General features: G+C 48.1%; 1 protein-coding gene across 1 annotated transcript in view; it reads left to right on the top strand.

Moving 5' to 3' along the window:
* Positions 1 to 1,278: 1,278 nt before the first annotated feature.
* LOC139047299 (uncharacterized) overlaps positions 1,279 to 16,337 on the top strand; it is a 1,527,628-nt gene continuing 1,512,569 nt past the window's right edge. The window contains exon 1 of the mRNA XM_070521114.1: positions 1,279 to 1,344. Within this exon, the coding sequence (XP_070377215.1) occupies positions 1,279 to 1,344 (66 nt within the window). The remainder of the gene's footprint in view (positions 1,345 to 16,337) is intronic.

Genomic DNA, 16,337 nt, shown 5'->3' with positions numbered 1-16,337 from the left:
AGATGATATTCACACTATAGAAGGATATTACTCGAAGCACCACTACGCAAAATTGGATTAGGGTTAAGTATACCAGTATTATTATCATTGGGGCACCGACACAAGGCTATAATGACAGAAACGTTTGTTCCGCGGTATTTGAATATTTAGGTGAAACAAAACAATTGCCCTGCTAAATATTGTATGTTTAATCGAGTGAGCAGTCATCATATCAAATCGGCATTCGTTTCCCCTAAATTAGCTTCTCTAAATTTTTTATTACCATTAATTTTCCTTGCTTGTACCATCTTTTAACATTCACCTTTTAATTAGTGAGGGTGCTCGCTCGCATAGTAGCCTCGTTATTGCATCATCTCTTATTGCGCGCCTGTCTTCCCACCGCCGCCGTCATTAGTTTGATTTCCCATACGCAATAGCCAATATCCCTGTACAGTCTGTCCCATCATATGAATGCTTAGTTGTCACCCTGTCTAACGATTCGACCTGGGGCTCGCGAATTGCTAACGTAATTTTGTCTTCTAATCAGACACTTGGATTCTTGCATCGTCATCTCCGCCTGCCCCTCAACACGTAAAATTACTAGCATACAAAACTTCTGTCTTATCGAAGTTACAATACACATCGCCCCTGCCTAATTAATGCACTTGAATCACTTCAAAACAGAGCAGCCAGATTTATTCACTTCATATTCATACGACATCACTGCAGCATCCTTGAAAGCAGAATTGGCTTTGTAACAACTCTTACTTCGTAGCCGTATTGCCAGTCTTGGCTTATTTTACAAGTTTTTTCACAGTTGACTATGCTGCGCACCCTACATTGTCCCGACAACCCGAATATCTCACCGCACGCGTCATTCATCTAAAGTTCACCAGCCACGTACCTGGGCTGTCGCTTTTCCCGCTTAATTTTTTTTGCGTGTGGCGACAAACTGGAATTACCTATCCAACCACATCGCCCACATTGCGTCCTCATCCACTGTTCAGAAATTGTTACAAATCACTTTTCATTGTATTGAACATTTGAAGTCGTCTGAATATTTGTGCCCACCCCTTATGTAATACCCTTCCAGGGTATATAAAGTAATGAATTGAAATGAAAAGAAATCACCCTTTTATATTTCTTCTACCTTGAGTTTATTGTTTTGTAATAGGAATTTCCTTTAGCTACTTCCCACCGCACGATTCTTGGCCTATCCCCCTTAGTGGGTGCCAGCCATTACAGAGGTTGATCATCACAATCATCATTAACTCTTTCATAGAGGGTATCAGCCATCAAATGAATAATTATCATCAAGTCATATCTCATAAGGGTTCGGAGATGAACTTGCCACGGCGAGAACAGGTCAGTCGTATCCCTCATCCACCATAGCAATACTTTTTATGGTACCTTCTCTATAGCATAAATTACAGAAAATAATCAATGCTTTATAGCCTATCTGTGAACATGCTCATACGTACATCAGAAAAGCGTGCAGACACGGAGACAAGAACAGTGGATCCCAGGAACATCGTATTTTTGGCGTTCGTGTAGTCCATTTCTCTTGCGTCTGTGTCTGCACGCCTTAACCCTTCTTCGCATTATGAACACTTGCCAACTAGGTCAAGCTCAGCTTTCTGTTCCTCAGAAGAGCATTACCATTTAGTGTTGTCGCCTTCCCCATGCTAAGCTGTAGTGCATTTTATTAGAATATATTGCTAGACGCGTGTGCCATTTGATTGTTTGAACGAGGCGCATGGGTGCCATCTCTCGAGATAAGCGAAGGAAGAATGAATCTAACTGGTCAGCGCTGCAACCGCTTATGTAAATATAACCTGTAAATAGTTGCTCGGCTTAATGACACGTCCTTCGCGCAACATCGTGGTCGAGGTGGAACGTTCCCCGTCCTCGCCACCAGCTCTGAAGCGGCCACCCCATCGTCTTCTCAGTCATGGCTTCCGATGGAACCCCCCTGTCGTCACCTACACTTGCGGCGCCAACCGCAACGTACGTTACGGTTCCTAGTCTCCGTTATCCTGGCACATTCTCCACCCAAAAGGACGTCGACGACTGGCTCAGCATCTATGAGCGTGTTAGCGAAAGCCACCGCTGGGGCCCTACCATCATGCTTGCCAATGTGATTTTTATCTGGACGGCACACCGTGTGTTTCGTTTTTCACCCATGTGATCGAGCTCTCCAGCTGGGAAATTCTAAAATGGCGGCTTCTAGACCTATTGGGCAACGCGTCAGGTCGCCAACAGGCTGCGTGAAAAGAGCTTGCCACCCATGTCCAGTCGTCGACCGAATCTTATGTCTCCTACATACAGAAAGTGCTCGCGCTTTGCAGGAAAGTCGACGAACATATGACCGAGGTTACAAGGTGAGCCATATCCTAAAAGCCATCGTGGACGTCGCCTTCAATTTGCTCGTCTATACCGACGTTTCTACCACCACCGCCATCGTCAGTAAATGACGCCTCTTCGAGGTAGACAAAAGCCGCCGCGTCGTCGCACAGTTTTCCCGGCTCCCAAACGCCCCTGCCACGTCCTCTTTCTCCTCTCTTACCTCCACATGACCAATTCAGGAGAGCGTGACACGTAAATTTCACCGTGAGATTGGAAAGACGGGTCCGCCTACCCTTCACCCACGACCCCCGGACGGTACCTTTGACCAAGCGGCCCCCACTATTGCCGTTATTCAAGCAGTTGTGCGGCAAGAAATGGCAAACCTGGGCATCCCTACCGCCTGCTCTGTCTCCCGACCTGATTCGGCACCCATTCCCATGTCCACAGCCTGTGTTGACCAGTATATTGCTCACAAACCACGCAGTCCTGCTGAATGGCGAACCCCACACGACAAACCGATCTGCTTCCGCTGCCACCGCATTGGTCATGTATCCCGCCACTGCCGCACCACCTGGATACCGCTGTACTGGAGCTCATTCCCTGCACCTCGCCACTACGCTGACGCTCGCCGTTATTCACCTCGCCGTCTGTACGCTACTTCTCATGACCCTAACAGCCTCTCCTCCATGTGATCGCCGGTGCCTCAACGCCGTCGCTCCCCGTCGCCCCAACCTCGCCGCTTTTCCTCGCCAAGCCGACGGACGCAAATCTAGACCATGTAGCTTTTGGACGTATGCTGCATCACGTTCGTCCTGTCCAAACCCCCCTTGACGCTCGTCACCGACACGAACCTAATTCAAGTAGATGATGATAGTGTTCCGTTCACAGTATTAATTGATATTGGAGCCCAAGTCTCCATAATGAGCGCTAACCTATGTCATCGACTCAAAAAAGTTCTTGCGCCTGCCATCACTCGAGCCGTACGCCTCGCCAATGGCGTCACTGTTGTCGTCAAGGGTATGTGCACTGTTCGGATAAAAATTGCTGGCCACCAACTTCCGCTCCTGTTCACCGTGCTGGCAACTTTCCCTCATGACCTAATCTTCGGGCTCGACTTTCTGTCGACGCATGCCACAGGTACTGTGACTGTGCCACGGGTACGCTGTGCCTCGAGCTTCCTCTTCTTTGAGACGTTCGCCCCAAACAACCGAACACCCTCTGCACTACAGCGTTTGTTCGCTCACCTCCAAAGGCCCTAACCTTCGTCGAATCGGCCTCAACGGCAACCATACCTGATGGTGACTATGTCGTAGCACGTATTCGTGATGTCCTCCTGGCGCGCGACACCTCTGTGCCACACTTCGTTGTAACCCTTGCCGCTAATCGGATGTGTCTGCCCGTTATGAATTTTGGCTTGACGAAGTGTTTGCTGAAGGTATAGCGGTGGTCATGCTCCGGTCAGGTACCGACGACCACGTCACTGCTTTTGCAGCCGACGTGTCTTCAGATCCTCCTGATTACCCGAAGGAAGCCTTGAGCCTCGACGGCCCATTACGTCCTATGGTCGCTCCGGACCTCGCACCTCACCATGCAGCCGCTCTATATCGCATTTTGCTTTCCTACCGCGACATTTTTGACACTGACAATCGACCACTTGGTCAGACGTCCCTTGTTAAGCATAAGATAAACACTGGTGATGCGGTTCCCATTTACCGCGGACCGTATCGCGTGCCCACAGCAGAGTGGCCAGTTATTCAGCACAAAGTAAAAATGATGTTCGCAAGAGGCACTGTTCAGCCCTCGCCGAGTCCTTGGGCGTTGCCGGCCATGCTCGTCAAAAAGAAAGATGGTACGTGGCATTCTGCTTTGATTACCGCCACCTAAACCGAATTACTAAAAAGAAGCTTTACCCTTTACCACAAATCGACGACGCCCTTGATTGTCTTCATGGTGCCAAATACTTTTCGTCCATCGACCTTCGACGTGGTTATTGGCAGATTTCCGTCGATGAGCAAAACTAATAAAAGACGGCTTTCATCAATCCAGATGGGGTCTACCAGTTCAAGGTTATGCCGTTCGGTTGATGCAATGCCCCCGCCAAGTTCGAACGGATGATCGACTCTGTGCTTTAAGGTTTGAAATGGTCAACTTGCCGTTGTTACCTCGATGACGTTCTTGTGATTTCTCCCACATTTGAGAAGCGCGTCGCAGCTATCCTTGACGTCTTCCGCAAGGCTGGGCTCCAATTGAACTCATCGAAGTGCCACTTCGGGAGCCGGCAGATTACAGTGCTGGGCCATCTCGTCGATGCTTCCGGAGTACAAACCGACCCAGAGAAGGTTCGAGCAGTAACGGCTTTACGTCTACCTCCGTCTGCCAAAGACGTCTCGAGTTTTGTGGGGCTCTGTTCTTATTTCCGACGGCTCATGAAAGCTTTCGCAGCAATCGCTCGACTACTCATTGAACTTCTGAAGAAAGACGTGCCTTTTACGGGGGGTTCCACTAAGGCTGCCGTATTTTCAGGCCGCATTACGATTCTCACGAATTTACCGGTATTGGCCCACTTTGACCCGTCCGCATCTACAGATGTCCGAACCGACTCCAGTGGTGAGGAAATGGGTGCCGTCTTATCGCAACGCCAGCACGGACACGACCGCTTAATAGCGTGCGCTAGCCGTCTCCTGGCACCCGCACAGCGCAACTATTCCATTACCGAGTGCGAATGTCTTGCTCTCATCTGAGATGTTTAAAAGTTCGGCCAATATTTATATGGCAGACCCTTCTCAGTAATCACAAACCTTCATTCGTCGCTCAAGGATCATTCGTCGCGTGCATTTTTCGCTCAAGGATCATACAGGCCAGCTCGGTCGTTGGGTCTTCCGACTACAGGAACATCCCTACAGAATGACTTGCAAGTGAGGACGTTAACACAAGGACGCAGATTACCTCTCTCGCAACTCAGTCGAAGACACGACGTTTACATCTGATACTGACACCGACGCCTCTGATCTCTCAGTTCTTCCACTGCTCCATGTCGCCGACGAGCAGCGCCGTGACCCGTCCTTGAGTATCATCATTGACCACATGGAATCGTCAGTTGCCGATAGTTCCCATCACTTATTCACGCTTCAAGATGGCATACTCTGCCACTACGACGTTCACCCTGACGGCCCTGCATTGCTTCTTGCGATCTATAAACACCTTTGCATGGCTGTTCTCCACGAACTTCACGATTTCCCCACTGACGGGCACCTGGGCGTGTCACGTGCCTACGACTGGATCCGCCGACGCTTCTTCTGGCCAGGGATTGCTCGCTCCGTTTGAAGATACGTAGCTGCGTGTGAGAAATAATAGCGATGCAAGACGCAATCGACGCTCCGTGCTGGGTACCTTCAACCACTCGACATTCCCGCAGAATCATTCTTTCGGGTTGGTTTGTATTTACTTGGCCGTTTTCTTCCTTCCACCTCTGGGAAGAGGTGGATCACTGTGGCTACGGATTACGCCACGCGCTACGCCATCACCGGAGCACTTCCTACAAGCTGCACCATAGATGCCGATTTTCTTCTACGCGACGTGATTTTATTGCATGGAGCTCCGCGACTTCTCACAAACCATGTCCGGACATTCCAATCAAAAGTTATCGCGGGCATCCTGCAGTCCTGTGCAACGAGGCACAAGCTATCACGTCATACCATTCGCAAACAAATAGCCTCACGGAGCATCTCAATCCCACTCTCACAGGCATGCTCGCGAAATATGTCTCTTCAGACCACACTGACTGGGACCTCGCTCGACCGTTTGTCACATTTGCTTATAATTCCTCGCGCCACGATAGAGCTGGTTATGCCCCATTTTTCCTTCTGTTCGGCCGAGAACCAGCACTGCCCCTCGACACAACCCTCCCTGTTCACCCGGCACCCACTAGCGAATAGGTACTTGACGATATAGCCCGCTGTGCCCCGCAAGGGAAATTGTCCGTGACCGCCTTCTGAAATCCCAAGAGAGTGAAAGGCGTTTGTACGACCGGCGACACCGAGACGTGCACTTCCCGCCTGGTTCTTTGGGGCTTCTATGGTCTCCATCGCGTCAGGTCGGCCTGTCAGAAAAACTGCTGTCTCGTTACACAGGCCGATAGCGAGTGTTTCGTGCTGTGACTTCCATCACTTACGGTATCGCCCCTGACGCCCCATCTGCTTCCCAGTAGAGTGGCATCATGCACGTTACACGACTGAAGCATTATCACCCTCCCAGTGATGACATTTGGGCGCTCCAGGACGTCGCTTCTGCCACCGGGAGATCATGCTACATGCGTGAGGTATTTCATCGCTTAAACGAGGCGCGTGGGTGCCATCTCTCGAGGAAAGAGGAGGAAGAACGAACTGCGCTCGGGCACTGAATCTAACTGGTCTAACTGAATCTAACTGGCGCTGCAACTGCTGTCGCAAATATAACCTGTAAATACTTGCTCGTCTTACTGACTCGTCCTTCGCGTAACAATATTATTACACTTAATATCTAATAAATTATTAAGCGTTTCATTTCCACGCTAATTTTACTTCTCCTGTCAATCGCCAGCCAGTCATTTAGGACAAGGAATAATGATGCCTCATAGATGTGCTAACGAGAGGTTTCATTCTTTCCAATCGCGATCAGGTGATATTATACGGTAACACTAGTGCAAAACTTTCTCAACTTTACTGTTTTTTGTGCGTTATTTCTATGGGCACTGCGTTTTCCTAAAGGATAAAAATCTAGTAGTCGTGAAAAGCCACCCCTTGAAGTTATCCTTCATAAAGCGCTTTTCGATATGTTTATGGCGTGAAGAGATACTGTAAAATACCGCCTGGTACTTTCACCTTTGGGTTTCATAGAAGCCGGAGGCACACATTGTTTGTTGTGCAGCTTGGTTCCAGCTAGGGAAAGACCCCCTATCTTCTCTTTATGCGGGTCACCCTGCTAGAAAGACGAGTAGGTCCTTGTTTTGCATTCCTCCAGTAGAGGTGGTTTAGAATTCTTTGGGTAGGCTTGCTGTACTTGTTCTTAAGGCCGTTCAACTTTGACAATAGACCTTCGGGCAGCTAAAGCTTACTGCTGTTAAAAAGGGTAAAACGAGTAGTGGCACCCATGTGAAGTAACAGAGAAATCTGACATTTTCTCTGGTACTCCTCTGCTGACGTATCTGGCTACATGGTAAGAATCACATCACGGTTACAACTGCGAGTCCAATTTCACGGGACTTTCATATATGTGGTTGTCGCGTTCGCGCCGTAATTTTCCAACTGCATATTCTCTGAGGTAATGAAGAGTTTGCTTTGTTGACTGGTTTTCTAGACTCTCAATACATACCATACATTGATATTGGTCCTTGCCCATTCTATGAATTCTTTAAGCATATTTAGACTTGCGTATGCGACGGCGTACTCGTCGAATCAAGGATTGCGCTATGCGACCACAGTGCCGAGTCCAACACCGCTGGCATCGACGTGTACTTCGGCCGCAACTGTAAGGTGGAAGGGAAGTGGTATCGGCGGTCGGTGAGATTAGTAAACGACGTAACTCGGGAAGGCATGGTCTCAATTGGGCGACTAGGCGTAATTACGGATGTCGCTCTCTAGAAGCAGATTCAAGGAAGCGGCGATGGACGCCAAATTTCGAATAAAGCGGCGAAAGCAGGAACAGAGGCAATGGACGCTGCGAAATGGTTTTACGTAGGAAGGTTTGCGCAAATCAGCAAATGCACGTAGCTTTGCGGCGCCAGAAGGAATACCGTCTATGATACTACATGGCCAAGGATAGTGATCGGCATTCCGCCAAAGTGGCATTTCTTCATGTTGAGCTGAAGGCTGGAGTCAGGAACTGTAACCATTCAAAGACGCTTAAAGCACAAAATCAAGTTTGCTGCAACAAAGTGGCATCACTTGGTGGCACTGCCATACTCCCCCTCAAGTACGTCGCGTGCGCAAGCATGAGCGATGTCTCCAGCACATCTTGAAACCGCTGTCACACTGACCGGCGACTTTGTTTGGCAGCACTGTTCCAATGGGGCATCTACAAGTCTTGAAGACTGCATTTCGTAGTCCATTATTCGTTTGCCTAGGCGGCAGCGTGCTCCCTCTGGACTGAGCCGTCACAGTGACGCGCTCAAAGCGTACTATAAATCCTGCAGAAATAATGTGGCATCACTTGGTGGCACTGCCAAACTCCCTTACAAGAAAGCCCAATGTGCAGGCGTCAGCGACGTCTACAGCACATTTTTAAACCACTGTCACACAGACCGGTGGCTTTGTTTGGCAGCAGTGCTGTAACAGCGCATGCACAAAACTGGATAACTGCATCTCGCAATATATTCACCGATTGTCTGCATGGCTGCTTGCGGCCTCTGGACTAAGTCGCCACACCGACGTGCTCAAAGCACAATAGCAGCGTCAGCGGTGACAAACTCATCACCTGGCACTGCCGTACTCCCGGTAAACAAAGCCGCATGCTGCAGGCGTCGGCGACGTCTACAGCACCTACATCAAATTCTGTCACACTTACCAGCGAATTTTTTTGCCAGCAGTGTTCCAGCAGTGCATTCACAAATCTTGAGGACTGCATCTCGCAGTGGATTCATCGTTTGTCTGTGCGGCTGCTGGCTGCCTCTGAACTGAGCTATCCCTGCGATGTGGTTAAAGCACAATATAAAGTCTGCTGCAACAAAGTGGCATCGCTTGGAGACACTGCCATACTCCCGGTCAAGAAAGCTTCATGTGCAGGTGTCAGCGACGTTAACAGTACCTGTTAAACGGTTGTCACACTTACCGCTGACTTAGTTTGGCAGCAGTGCTCTAACAGTGCAAGCACAAATCTGGATGACTGCTTCCCGCAGTGGATTCGTCGCTTGCCTGCACGGCTGTTTGCTGCCTCTGTTTTGAGCCGTCGCAGCAACGTGCTCAAAGCACAATATCAAGTCTGCTGCAACAAAGTGAAATCGCTGGATGGCACCTCCATCGTCATCGTCATCAGCCTGCTTACGCCCAGTGTAGGGCAAAGGCCCCTCTCATATTTCTCCAACTACCCCTGTCATGTACTAATTGTGACCATGTCGTCCCTGGAAACTACTTATTCTCACCCGCCGACCTAACTTTTTTTCTACCGCACCTTGCTATGATTCCCTTCCCTGGAATCCAGTCCGTAACCCTTAATAACCATCGGTTATTTTGCCTCCTCATTACATGTCCTATCCATGCCCATTTTTTTCATGATTTCAACTACGATGTCATTTACTCGCGTTTGTTCCCTCACCCAATCTGCTCTTTTTTATTCTTAACGTTACACCCATCATTCTTCTTTCCATAGCTGGTTGCGTCCTCCTCAATTTGAGTAGAACCCTTTTCGTAAGCCTCCAGGTTTCTGCCCCTCACGTGAGTAGTGGTAAGAAACCGCTGTTATGCACTTTTCTCTTGAGGGGTAATGGCAACCTGCTGTTCATGATCTGAGAGTGCCTGCCGAACACACCCCACCCCATTCTTATTCTTCTGATTATTTCTGTCTCATGATCCGCATCCGCGCTCACTATTAGCTTTCAATAGGTGAAGCGCCAATAGTGACGGCACTCAAGAACAAGTAGAGACAGGACAAGACACTTGTTGCACCTGTTTATTGAAGTCAGGTAGCTGATTATATAGCCATGAGGAGAGGGGAACGAAAAAAAATTCAATAAACAGTTGCAAGTAGCACCTTGTCCTGTCTCTATTTCTTCTTGTGTGCCGTCACTATTGGCGCTTCACCTATTGAAAGCTATGCACCAACTAGCCCCACAACGTGTTTTACTCCAGTCACTATTAACCCTAAGTAGATGTATTCCCTTACCACTTCCAGTGCCTCGCTACATGCCGTAAAGTGCTGTTCTCTTCCGAGACTGTTAAAAATTAGTTTTCTGCAGATTAATTTTAGGCCCACTTTTCTGCTTTGCCTCTCTAGGTCAGCGAGCATGCATTGCAATTGGTCCCCTCAGTTACTAAGCAAGACAATATCATCAGCGAATCGCAAGTCACTAAGGGATTCTCCATTACCTTTTATCCCCAATTCTTCCCAATATACGTCTCTGAATACCTCCTGTAAACACGCTGTGAATGGCATTGGAGAGATCGTATATCCCTGCCTGATGCTTTTCTTTATTAGGATTTTGTTGTTTTCTTTATGGAGGACTACAGTGGCTGTGGAGCCGCTATCGATATCTTTCAGTATTTTTACATACGGCTAGTCTACACTCTAATTCCGTAATGCCTCCATGACTGCTGAGGTTCCGACTGCATCAAACGCTTTCTCGCAATCAATGAAAGCTGTATATAAGGGTTGATTATATTCCGCACATTTCTCTATGCACTGATTGATAGTGTGAAAATGGTCTATTGTAATGTAGCCTTTACGGAATCCGGCCTGGTCCTTTGGTTGACAGAAGCCTAAGGTGTTCGTGATTCCATTTGCAATTGCCTTAGTAAATAGTTTATACGCAACGGACAATTAGCTGATTGGTGTATAATTTTCCGAGTCTTTGGCGTGCCCTTTTTATGGATTAAGATTATGTTCGCGCTTTTCCAAGATTCCGGTATGCTCGAGGTCATGAGGCATTGCACATACAGGGTGGCCAGTTTTTCTAAAAGAATGTGCCATCCATCCTTCAACAAATACGCTGTTACCTGATCCTCCCCAGCTGGCTTCCTTCATTGCATAGGTACAAAGACTTTATTTACTTCTTCCGGTGTTACTTGTGAGATTTCAAATTCCTCTAGACTATACTCTTTTCCTTTATCGTCGGGGGGGGGGGGGGGGGGGCACTGGTACTGTATAATTATCTATAGAGCTCCTCAGCCACTTGAACTATCTCTTCCATATTAGTAATGATATTGCCGGCGTTGTCTCTTAACGCGTAAATCTGATTCTTGCCAATTCCTAGTTTCTTCTTCACTGCTGTTAGGCTTCCTCCGTTACTCAGAGCATGTTCAAATTTATCCGTATTATACTTCCTTATGTGAGCTATCTTACGCTTGTTGATTAAATTCGAAAGTTGTGCCAGTGTTATTGTAGCTGTAGGGTCAGAGGTTTTCATATATTGGCGCTTCTTGATCAGATCTTTCGTTTCCTGCGATAGCTTACTGGCATCCTATCTAACGGAGTTACCACCGAAATCTATTGCATACTCCTTAAGGATGCCTATAAGATTGTCATTCATTGCTTCAACACTAAGGTCCTCTTCCAGTGTTAAAGCCGAATACCTGTTCTGTAGCTTGACCCGGAATTCCTCTATTTTCCCTGTTACCCCTAACTCATTGATCGGCTTCTTATGTGCCAGTTTCTTCCGTTCCCTCCTCAAGTCTAGGCTAATTCGAGTTCTTACCATACTATGGCCCCTGCAAGGCACATTGCCGAGCAGGTCCACATCTCGTATGATGCCAACGTTAGCGCAGGGTATAAAGTCTATTTCATTTCTAGTCTCGTCATTCGGGCTCCTCTACATCCAGTTCCGACTATACCGCTTGCGGACCTCCGTACTTCTGGTCAAGTAAGCCGCATGCGTAGGCGTCGGCGTTGTGTAAAGCCCTTATTTAACCCTCTGTCATAGTGAACAGTGTCTTTGTTTTCCAGCAGTGCTCCAACCTTGCATGAACAAATCAGGATGACTGCATCTGGCAGTGGATTCATCGTTTGCCTGCACGGCTGATTGCTGCCTCCGGACTCAGCCGTGGCAGCGAAGTGCCTAAAGAACAATATGAACGCCGCGGTACCAAGTTGTCATCACTTCCTGGCACTGCCGTACAGCTGGTGAAGTATGCCGCATGCGCAGGCGTCGGCGACGTCTACAGCACCTTTTTGAACCTCTGTCACACTGACCGGCGGATTCGTTTTCCTGCAGTGCTCCAACGTTGCATGCACAAATCAGGATGACTGCATCTGGCAGTGGATTCATCGTTTGCCTGCACGGCTGATTGCTGCATATGGACTGAGCCATCGCAGCGACTTGCTTAAACAACAATATCATTGTCTGCGGCAACAAACTGGCATCCCCTTCTGGCACTGTTATTCTCCCGGTCAATAAAGCCTCATGCGGAGGCGTCGGCGACGTCTGGAGCACTTATAATTTCCCCCTCTCACATTGACCTGGAAATTTGTTTGGCAGCAGTGCTTAAACGGTGCATGCACAAATCTGGATTACTGCATCTCCCAGTGAATTATTCATTTGCCTTCGCGGCTGCTTACTGGCTCTGGACTTAGCCGTCTCCGTGCCATGGTTAAACACAATATCAACATCTGCTGCGAAAAACTGGCAGCGCTGCGTGGTACTGCCGTACTCTGAGTCAAGGAAGCCTCATGGGCACGCATCGGCTACGTCTATCGCACATTTTAAACCGCTGTCAAACAGACCAGCGACTTTGGCAGCAGTGCTCTAACGGTGCATGTACAAATATGGATGCCTGTATCTCGCAGTAGATTCATCGTTGGCCTACGCGGCTGCATGGACCCTCTGGCCTGAGCCGTCGCAGTGACGTGGCAAAGCGTAATATTATTGTCTGCAGCAACAGATTAACATCCCATGGTGGCACTGCCGTACTCCCGATCAACGCGAACACGGAAGATGCCTGTCCTAATCTGTTTTTGAATATGCCTCAAATAAGACATTTCGGTGCTTTACTCTGCTCACACAGCTATTACATATCTGGAATCCCAAAACGACTATACCTAGTATACATGCGTTTACTTCGTGGTACGCTCTCACAGCGTCTATACGTAGATTTGGGGAGTAAAGTGTAAATCGAACGCAAATTATTAGCAGTAAATTCGTTTCACAACGTGCACATGCATAGGCTAATATCAAGCAAAACTTTAGTGAATACGCAATTTTGTTCAGAATAAATACACTATCATCGTCATCATCAGCCTATTTTATGTCCACTGCAGGACGAAGGGCCCTACCTGAAATCTCCAATTACCCTTGTCCTACGCCAACCAATTCAAGCTAGCTCCCGCGAATTTCCTAATTTGATCGCTCCACTCCATCCTCGCTCGATCCATCAGTATTCGTCAGCGGTTTCCTTCTCGTAGCACGTATTCTGTAACCCAAATGGTCCACTGGCTATCTAACCTACATATCCTTGGATTGTAGTGCGGATTGACACACATAGAGACAAGAACCAGACTGGACGACCGATATTTCTCAAATAAATGTTTATTGAAACTATCAAAATATATATGTGATTGCAAATACCGTCACATATAAACATTAGAAGCTGAAAACACTATCAGTTAAACGTATTTTTACGCGAACTAAGGATTAAGACTGGAAACTATTTACAAAGTATAATTATAAAAGGTAACTGCAGCGCTGGCCACTTCAGCCGACAGCTCGAGAGCCAGAGATTGTTGCCCTCTTCTTCGGGGCACCGGCGTGCATCGGCCACAAGAAACACGCAATATGCATTTATCATTACCCCGGCCGCAGAAGCAACGTCCCGGGGCGTCTAAATTTCAGCATTGCCATTTGTAGGGCGTGTTGGTAAACTGAAAGCATATTTAGCACCAGCGCACTAGGATGGAAGGGAGACGACAACACAATGCGCTAATTTCAACTATTTCATTTTCAGGAAATACACCTATATAACCAATGCAAAGTGGCGCCACCTTATACAAACCTTACCCATCCAAAAAAAGCCGTCTCCTTATCGAACGATTCGATTGAAGGGGCACCAACACGTGTCTCTATTCCGCCAGATAGCCTGAGCCTCAATAATCTCTCGCACGTCTTTATATTTCTGCTTCGCAAGAACCCGGCAGGATCCATACCCCGGCGCAAAGCCCCATTCTTGACAGTGGGTTGACAGATGACCATATTACTCATTTTTCACAGTTTGACAAAGTTCCCATAATCGGTCATTACGACATCTCCCTGTCTGTCCGATGTATTTTTACCCACAGGACAGCGGAAGCTCATATACGACAGCTTCTACGCATCCCACTGGCGCTTTTCGATGATTCGTAGAGCATCCGGCAGCTGGTTTACGGTACGGGTCCGCTAATCGACATGTTTTTGCCAGCTTTCCTGGTGCGGAAAAGATCACTTTTGTGTCCACCCGGCTAGCAATTTTCTTAAGTTTATGTTCCGTTATATGCAGGGCACTACCGCTACCTTCCTTCTACGTTCCGTCCGTAGATTCGTCCCCGTGTTCCGAAATGTGCTATCTGACCTGCACCTTTTTAGCAGCCCCTCGACGACCGAAACTTGCACTGATTCCGGAAACCCTGCTGCTGATAACCTTCCCGATTGATCCATAAGACTCGTATAGATCTTATGGTGGCAAGACTTCTTTAAAGCATTTCCAAAGCATAAGTTGGCAATGCTCCTCTTGACGAGCTTCGCGTGGGCTGACCTATACGATAATAGGGGCTTATTAGCTCTAGGTTTATACTCCCAACACGTGTGCCGTTCCATATACTCGAGCTGAATATCTAGGAAACGCAGCACGTTATTGGCGGGCTATTCAATTGTGAGAGTAAGTGGGCTAAGGCCTGCAGAAAAACTTCGTAAAGCTCGCCTTCTGTAAAACGTGTGTCTGGTTCAAAAATTAGTTAGTTAGTTTGGGTTTAGTGGCAAAAGGCAACTAAGGCCATGCTGCCCCAGTCACAAGACAATATAAAACGGAACGTTAGGGCAGGTACACCTGCATTCCATTATAGACGAGCGCACGCCAAGTTTCGCCCGAGACGCCAGCGCTCGTTTCTCCCCTGGCGGCACGGTTTCCAATCCCCCGGGGGTTTGCTTCCGCCGGTTCCCTTCGCTCGCGCTGAGCCAGAGGAGGCCAGGCTGAGCACGCGCTGCACGCGAGAAGGTGTAGGTTTCCGTTGCCGCTTCCCTTCGCGGTCGCGCCCGCGTTCAGTTCGCGCTGCGCGCGAAACGTCTCTTGTTTGCGACGGCGCCTCTTCGGATGACCGGAAATTATTATTGTGTTGTTAACTGTCACGACAGCAATGTAAACATGAAAAGGTTGATGCCACCAGTGAAATTATACCGATTCACAAGAAAATGGTACGAAAGAAGCAGACGACAGACATGGATTACTGCGGTGCGCCGAGCGAAGTAAACATCTGGCAAACGAAGCGAGCTCGTTTATTGATCACTCCTGAGTGTATGACGGTTTCTATATCTAAACCACGTGAAATTAATAATTACTAGGTACATAATCCTTTAATTCATACAAAAACTTATATTCAACGAGTGCTTGTCCTGTCTTCTTTCTCGTGTTTCGTTTGTGTGTGCGCTGTCTGAGAATGGAAACCACGTCTGTTGTATGCGCTAGCAGTGGCCGAAGTTCACGCGTGCCGAGAAATTGAATATGTGCATGATGCATTGAACATGACCGGAGTTCATTCCCGCTTCACCACTGCACCGATCGATCGGGTTACTGGACGATACACACCCGCGTCTTGGTCGCGCCGGCATTGCTGAAGCAGGAATGATTAATAATACTTTCAACTTCCGTCTCTTGAGTACTGTTAAAAAATGACCAAGCTGTCTGCATTGCTGCCTCTATTCCATATTGTAGGGGACGTACTAGTTAAAGTTGTGTGCGCATGTCGTACTTGTGCTATGCAGCGATATATCTTGTTTATTTCCGCACAGTGTCGATAGAAGTCCGTTGTCGCCATCAGAGACAACACGGATTTGTAGCAAACATAATGTGAGAAACTGCAAAAATGACTTTAGCTCGTAGGTGCCGTATGTATGTGCCGCATCGTATGTGCTGACGATTTTTCCGGCGGCACATACGATGTCGTTTCCAATTACCTGCTCAGCGTCCCTTACATGGTTAAGCAGACGCTGCCCTTTCGCCGCATTGCAGCCATAAAAATAATCGTCAAGCGTACCGATTTTCCTAAAGGCAAATATAGCGTGTGCAGTTTGTTTCACACTAAGGGGAAAACTCGGAACGTATTGCATCGCGATGCGGCAAGCAATGGAGTCGTGCGGCGGCAGC

This window comes from Dermacentor albipictus, chromosome 7 (genome assembly GCF_038994185.2).
Source record: "Dermacentor albipictus isolate Rhodes 1998 colony chromosome 7, USDA_Dalb.pri_finalv2, whole genome shotgun sequence".
Classification (NCBI taxonomy): Eukaryota; Metazoa; Arthropoda; class Arachnida; order Ixodida; family Ixodidae; genus Dermacentor; species Dermacentor albipictus.
Note: the sequence above shows the minus strand (reverse complement) of the source record. Positions and strands in the feature narration are given on the sequence as shown.